Below are 7,534 nucleotides of genomic sequence, written 5' to 3'. Positions count from 1 at the left end.
AACAATACCAATGCAATGCCAGTACACACACAGACCCTTGAGCAGCAGAGTGAAGCCTGAGTATTAATATTGAAGTGTATGTATGCATGTATAATATAATTTGTCTATATATATATATATAGACATACACTAATGTGCAGAGTGGGATATCAGCTGACTACTGACTACCAGCTCTGATGTCAAAGCAGACCTGGAGGGAAAAGGGGAACATAAATCACACAGGAGGGCTGTGTTGACACTGGGAGTCAGTTCTGTGTTACAGGACTTCATCAACTCAGCAGCTCATAATATTCTTCTGTGGGTGGGAAGGAGGTGGCCACTGATGCAAATCGATGAGGCAACTAGTGATACAAGAGCAAGACTCGCACAAGCTGCAAACCGCACCTTCACCGAGGCTGCTGATTGGAGGCCGCGGCGCCCCCCTCTGTAGTTAAACAAGCAGGTGGAGGCAGAACTCTTGTCAGAGTACCGAGGAGTCCGACAGCAGCGCGAAGAGCAGAACAGGACGCGGCACCGCACCGGCCCCGCGCACTTAGAGGAGCCCTACCTGCCCAGGGAACGGACGAAACCAGAACTGCTGCTCAGATCTTGGACAATACTGCCAAGTTCACATACATTCAGGTAAGAGTGTGATTTGCCTAGGTCTTCATTTTCTTCACTTGTTTTTCGTAGTTATTGTTTCAGTGATGTTATCTAATGCGGAGATTGTTTGCTGCGCTGATGAAGATTTTGTATTATAATTGTTATGTTTTCCATCAGCAGGTTAGATATGTTTTATTTTCCAATACAAAAATGCATCTCTCTCTTTCTCTCTCTCTCTGTGCTGGTAATATTCTGGTAACGTGTATAATTTGGGACATTTTCATATAGGAATGACGAGGATTGGATGTGAATAGAGTGAATAGAGGGCGGTTACTCTATAGGTTGCGAGTTAAGGAAGGATGAAAAACAGATTGGTGTCGGGCTCAAAAATGTCAGTAAAAATAAAAATAAATTATAGTGTTATTTGTTTTTACTCTAAAAAAGTTCATCTGAGCCCCATATTGCTGCTGAATGTATTCAATGATGTTTGACTGCTGCATCATTCACAACTGTGATATAAACGTTACATATTTTGCTTGTTTCTTTTTTTTTCCAATAAAACACATTCAGTCTCTGACATTTTTAATCGTTTTTTATATGTACAGTGTCGATGAAATCAGGCTTTAACACTGTTCCCTATTCAGTCTACACTAACAGCTCGGGTTGAACAGACCCTTTATCAATCAACGACTTATCGACTTCACAAGTCCATAACGACAAAATGGAAAAGACGCTCACGAATTGTATATAATCCGTTTCGCTATTCTTGCTAATTCTGGCAATGTATTCTTCTTTATCTGTTGTATATTATTATTATTATTATTATTATTATTATTAGTAGTAGTAGTAGTAGTAGTAGTAGAAGAAGAAGAAGTAGTATTGTTATTATTTATTTCTTAGCAGACGCCCTTGTCCGGGGCGACTTACAAAATAAGAGCAATACAAAGTGCAATAATAAATTTTAACTTGTGGCATTGCAATTGTTCGTTTACAATTCAGCTGTGTTTCTGAGCGTCAGTCCCCACAAATATTGTCGCTTTCTTGCTCCCAATCCGATGAATTCCAATGACGAGTATTGAGAAGAGGAAAACGCTTGACTCAATCAAAGTCCAATCTCAATTACAGTATTGCACTGTATGTTTGTGTTGTGTGATGTTTTATCGTGTAGCACTCTGCCCTCATGTGTTGTGTTTTATCGCAATGTGTCGCTCTAAATTGCAGTATATTAGAGCTGTTCTACCGTGTGCCCAGGTGTGCCCAAGTGTGCCCAGGTGAGCACGATGCGGAGCTGTGTGGTGCTGGCGATGCTGTCGCTCATGGTGGCTTTCCAGTCATGCCAGTCCAGCTGCGACGACCCACCGGAGCCGCTTAGCTCCGAGTTACAGGTACATCATCACCATCATCATCACTGTAGATATGGGGTACACCGCTATATAGCTATAATGAACACCAAACAGACACGCTCATATAAAATCTAGTCGGATATTCAATGTGTTAGTGTGTGAATACTTCGCACAGTGTATTGGATTGATTGATGGTATAGATCTACACTGGACCTGTGAACAGGTCGTGTTTTATTCGAAATATACACCGCTGCATATGTATTTTTCTTATAATCGTTACTATGTTCTTTATTATTATTTTAAATTATTCCGATTATGTTATCAATATTTAATCCGATTACGTAACCATCCTTGTTTTCAAGTACCTTAGTAGATTCTTAATATATTTTTTAGGATGTGAAAACACAACAAAACAAAACACACAATTCAAATCTCCCACGTCCCCGAAAGGTGCATAGTTCGGTTGGAAAGTTTAGTCCTGCGAGACGCGCTGGGAAATACGCACCTGCTGCTATAATCTCTAGGGCGCTTTTGTCTGGAACTGAACAAATATCGATTATCTGCACGCGTGTTTGGGTGGGAAAACAGAAAGGCCGACGGTCCGGATTGGCAGGTGACTAGCAACCTGTGGGACATCTGCTCCGCTCCTCAATACAATCTGACAGAATGTGTAATTTAATATTCAATTAATTGTATTAAATAATTAGTTAAAACAATTAAGGGGCTAGGTGATGCCCAAAATCCGATTTAGGTTTAGTTATTACACGTTTCCACTGAATATTTTTAAATGAGATAATAATGAGATGGTGAGGAGTGTCTGTTCTCAATTGCCTCCCAGGGCACCCCGAGCCTGAACACCCTGCCACGCGCATTTCTCAAGAGGTTCTATGACGGCATCAACTATGACGGCTTCGTGGGGCTGATGGGCAGGAGGAGCGCCGGTGAGTGTGTCTCATTACTACTACTGCTACTGTTATTGTTGGTAGTAGCAGTAGTCGTCGTCGTCGTAGCATTAAACATACAGACACACAGACCACATAACTATATTATAGAACGGTGCAAGATAACAAAAGTTGAGAGTATAATGCGTCTAAATAAATATATGGATTCCTTAAATCTACTAAATTAACATCCAGTTGCGCACAGTATTGATGTAACTATTTAACTTTACTTTGTACTTGATTTTAGTTAAATTAGAATCGATGCTGTATATTGTTGAGTATTGTATTTTGCCCTTATTGATGTACGGACCGTTCTTGTGAAAAGTCACAAACGCTTCTCCTTCGCGGCGAGTCCGCATCTTCAGCACCACGGAGAGCGGCTGTTCCGCAGACAGAGCTTGCGCACCTGACTCGAGGCGGGTGGTTAATAGCCGCTGGTAATTAAGAATTAATTTCTGAACAGTGACACACCGCCCAGCGCAGCGAGCTGTACACTCACACACTGTGCACGCAGCTGCAAAACCGTCTCTGTACTGAGCTGAAACTGTTTGTCAAAAGGATAGGAGCAACTACTAATTTCCCAGTTAAAATAAATATTTGAATAAAATGGAATAGCCTAACCTCCGGAAATCCAAATGTACAGGTTTTACAGCCTGATATTAATATGATTAATTGTTTTATGATTTACATTCATCACACAGGGTTTCAGGATTAAAATATATAATCCATGCATCCGCTGTTAGTTTTTTAACACAGCTGTCGAACTCCTTTCTTGGTGTCTCGGCTCTCCGCCAAAACTTAATTACTGTATTCACTCTTTATGTTGTGAATATCGTGTAAACCGGTGGGAAATTTAAAACGATGTGATAATAGATGCTCGGTAGATCGGGATGCTGTTTGCAGTCTTATGTATTTGTCTGTCTGATGTCTTTATACGAAGCGACTTCCACGTGTAATGCGGAATGCCGTTGCTTTTTCCCTTGTGCGGCTTGTGTAGTGTCTCTGCTGCGGGGCACACCGTCAGTGTCAGGCTCACTCGGGACCTCCGGTAACAAACCCGGGAGAGAAATGATGGATCAATCTTGATGAGGAACTATGTTTATTTCGGCAGATCCAATAAGGCTCAGGCAAAGCGGCTTCGTTAAATCGTGTTTCACCACCTAGGCATTTAGTGTAGGCCTATATGCCCGGGAAATAATGCGTTTTAATCGCATTGAAGCACCATTTTGCTATAAAATTTCAGGAGATACTATTACACATTGTGTAAACAATGTTAGAATGTTTATGGGTAGCCAATTATATGAACAATGAAATATTGAAGATGTATCATCAATATGATTAATAATTTATTAGACTATAATTATTGATTATACTTAATGTTATTGAACAAATAAACGTGTTAATGAACCTAACTGTAAGGTAGAAGTTTAAATGTGTCTATTACGTTTTCTACAGTACCATCATTAAACAACTCAATGAATAAGTTATTACTGGGCAATATGTGTTCTCCTAGAATATATCACATGACTTAAAATACGTTTTATTTTATGAGTAAACTATAGTTAACTTACCGTAGATCTAAAATGCAATAGAAATTCACTGTTTCTAGTGCTGTTGCTGTTTAAAATGAACGTGCCAATACAAATCACGCCATCATGACTGGTGGCAAAAAGGCGCAATTAATTAATACATAAAAAATACAATTTGTCCAATTAGTGTCAGTTCAACATAATAATTAAAATATGCCAAAATACATTATCATCAACAATGTTGAATCGCATCAGTCAATAATTATCTGTCAGTTTAGTGTCAAACTAATTACTGTCATACTAATTCCGCAACAATTCACCTTGTCGCATTAAAATGGCGATACCTTTTAATACTTATTGACTAGCCTCTAATGATAATTACACATACATAATAAAAATACATATATCCAACCCTGAAAAAATCGATAAGGAGAGTCTCTCTGACGGTGTCCAACATCGGCTTCCGCCATTTTTATTAATATTTTCGTATGACGAAAGTCACGAGACAACTGATTGGTTACATAATTATATGACGTAAATTTGCGTCTACAAAATCATCGGATAATATCAGAGCAAAGTTACTCGAAAATGTAGAAACCATGTAATGTTTGCATATTTCCAAAAACACGCAGATTTGTGTCCCCTCAGCATTAGAACCACAGTGTGTAGTAATACTACTACTACTACTACTACTAGTACTAATAATAATAATAATAATAATAATAATAATAATAAAAGCAAATGAATGTGATCATCAAGTCTCTCCAGTGAAGTCTGTAATACACCCATACAAATAAAGCAAAACGGAAGAGAGGAGAGAGAAAAAAAGTCCTTCTTTTCCACCCGAGCTTCAGCACACCACATGTAGGCTATACAACTCCCACATGACACTCTTGTCAATCATTCTCAATTAAATTACAGGTACTCACATTCACCCGAAACGCACCATGTCGACAACCCCCCCCCCCCCCCCCCTATTAAATAAATATATACATAGGATATAGGATATGTGAATTTCTCCAAACCTCCTCTTCCCGCCCTTTCCATCACTGCTTCAAATGATGGAAATAGCGCCCAAGACAAATGAAGCAGCTTTTAAATTATTTTCGTCAACATGCAAATAGCCACCAGATAAGGAAAATACAACCAGAATAATTTTGTAATAATATGGGCTTTGTGTTTATCAGTTACACATCATAAAACACTGGTCGCCTTGACAGTACCCGGATTTCTCTTCTGGTATGTACTGTTAACAGCTGACCTTATTTTCTTCTTTCCATTTTCCAGGAACGAACGACTTACCTCCCCAAAAACGTAAGCGCCTGCATTGCCTTTCAATCCTCCTGTAGCTCTGTGTTCAGATGTTCAATTTAAAACTCAGGTATAGTGCATGCCATATTCGTGTGTTAATCCTGTGGTATTCCTATATTAACGACAAATCACACCACCTTATTTAGTGTAACCAAGTACCTTTTGCTCGTATTTGCCTGTACCAGTGATACGTGCCGCTGACCTCGGTGACGTGTGATCTGTTTGCGTTGCAGGAGACATGCATGATTTCTTCGTGGGACTGATGGGCCGCAGGAATACGGAGTCCGGTGAGTCTGTACCTCCACTTCTGTCTCAAATTCATCTTGCTTGGTAAGAGTAGCGGATGAAGCCCAAATGCATGGGATTCGAGTTCCCTCTTGTGGCGTCTTAGTGGAAATTACACCCACATTGAAGAGTTAGTTTGTCCAGTGCATGTTTTCAATCACGTCGTCACACCTGTCTTCAAACTGTAGGGAACCCAAGCCCGCTGAGAAAGGAGCCCTACCCCGAGTCAAGAGGAAGCATTTTCCCCAACAAGTGTAAAATGAGGTAAGGCGACTCCTCATCTGAAGCCTGGCAGCAATGTACTGTACTCTCTTCCTTGCACTTGCATTCACGTCCGCTAGAAGGTGCCTTTGGCCTAAACTGCATTCTTAATTTGGCGTTTCAAATTTAAGCCAGGTCGCCTGGCATCTTAATGTTACGGCCATTACTTTAAACCAATTCATATATAATCCTATTTATGATTGTATATGCAATTGTATGTTTTCTATGCACTGTCCTGCCGCCCAGTCACGTGGTCCTCTTGTTCTGCTGCAGGTTCCGCCGAGCTGTGTAGGCCAGCAGGACTCGGCTCCACACTGTCAGAATGTCTCATCTGCCAAAGTCGACTGCATTTTTCTCTGATTAACTTGAAATATTATTTTGTATAACGAAAGAGTGTAATGTTTCTTCTAGAAGAAAACACCAACAAAAGTTAATTAACTTAACAGAATTGTCACTATTCCATTTTTGCAGATTGTTGTGATGCTGTCAAACTATCATGTATATACATAGTTTATTTGAAAACATGCAGAGATTGAGAGATCTACTTTAAAGTCAACTATAGTTCATTTAATGGTGTATGTAAATGTTTTGCTTTTTTTTCTCTCCCCTAGAGTTGAATAACATGTTTTTTTTGTAAATAAAAAGTATGAGTTATTTGATGTTTGTTTAATCTTTCAGTTCATAAGCACATCAAAAAGAAAGAAAAAAAAAGAAGTTTGAATTGTTTTTTTTTGTTTTTTTTTTAAATGTAAATCAAATATGTGCAACAATTCCACTTGAGTTATGGTATCAACAACTGCTGCTGCAGAGTCAGTGACTGGCCTGGCCTGGACTGACCTGCTGCAGAGACACTTGTACCAATTTGGACTGGACCGGCATTCTTAATGATGATATAATAATAATGCTTAATTATTTTAATAAAAAAATGAATCCCCTGTACACCACAGCCATTTCTGCTGGATTTTGATATGTGAATGGTGTGGTAAGAAAATGCACCACACACATCCCATAATACCAATTCAGTCCAGTGCAGGCACATACCATCCAGGTCTGTATAAGATTCTCATCAAGGTTTATACATATAATTCAAATATATATATATATGAGAGAGAGAGAGAGAGAGAGAGAGAGAGAGATTTAGAAATATAAAATATGACAACTATCTGAAAATAAAACAAGAACTGACAATATATCCCTTGAGGGGGAAAACAAAGTAAATGCTCTTTTCTCAAGATGGCGATTTCTCACCATGGTCACTATGAAGGAGGAGGAGAAAGAAGAA

General features: G+C 39.2%; 1 protein-coding gene across 2 annotated transcripts; it reads left to right on the top strand.

The window, feature by feature from the left end:
* The first annotated feature begins 397 nt into the window (after positions 1–397).
* On the top strand, positions 398–7,191 carry LOC136752890 (tachykinin-3). 2 transcript variants are annotated; one of them, XM_066708585.1, is made up of 7 exons: positions 398–621; positions 1,834–1,967; positions 2,764–2,866; positions 5,683–5,709; positions 5,940–5,993; positions 6,180–6,255; positions 6,526–7,191. In XM_066708585.1, the coding sequence occupies exons 2-7, from the start codon at positions 1,863–1,865 to the stop codon at positions 6,542–6,544; spliced, it is 384 nt and encodes a 127-aa protein (XP_066564682.1). In that variant the 5' UTR covers positions 398–621; positions 1,834–1,862; the 3' UTR covers positions 6,545–7,191. The 2 variants fall into 2 exon arrangements, with proteins under 2 accessions (XP_066564682.1, XP_066564681.1); XM_066708584.1 differs by having other exon boundaries at positions 1,804–1,967.
* The last annotated feature ends 343 nt before the right edge of the window (positions 7,192–7,534 follow it).

The sequence above is a fragment of the Amia ocellicauda genome, chromosome 7, assembly GCF_036373705.1.
Source record: "Amia ocellicauda isolate fAmiCal2 chromosome 7, fAmiCal2.hap1, whole genome shotgun sequence".
Taxonomy (NCBI): domain Eukaryota; kingdom Metazoa; phylum Chordata; class Actinopteri; order Amiiformes; family Amiidae; genus Amia; species Amia ocellicauda.
The sequence above is the reverse complement of the archived record's forward strand: the minus strand, read 5'-3'. Positions and strand labels throughout refer to the sequence as shown.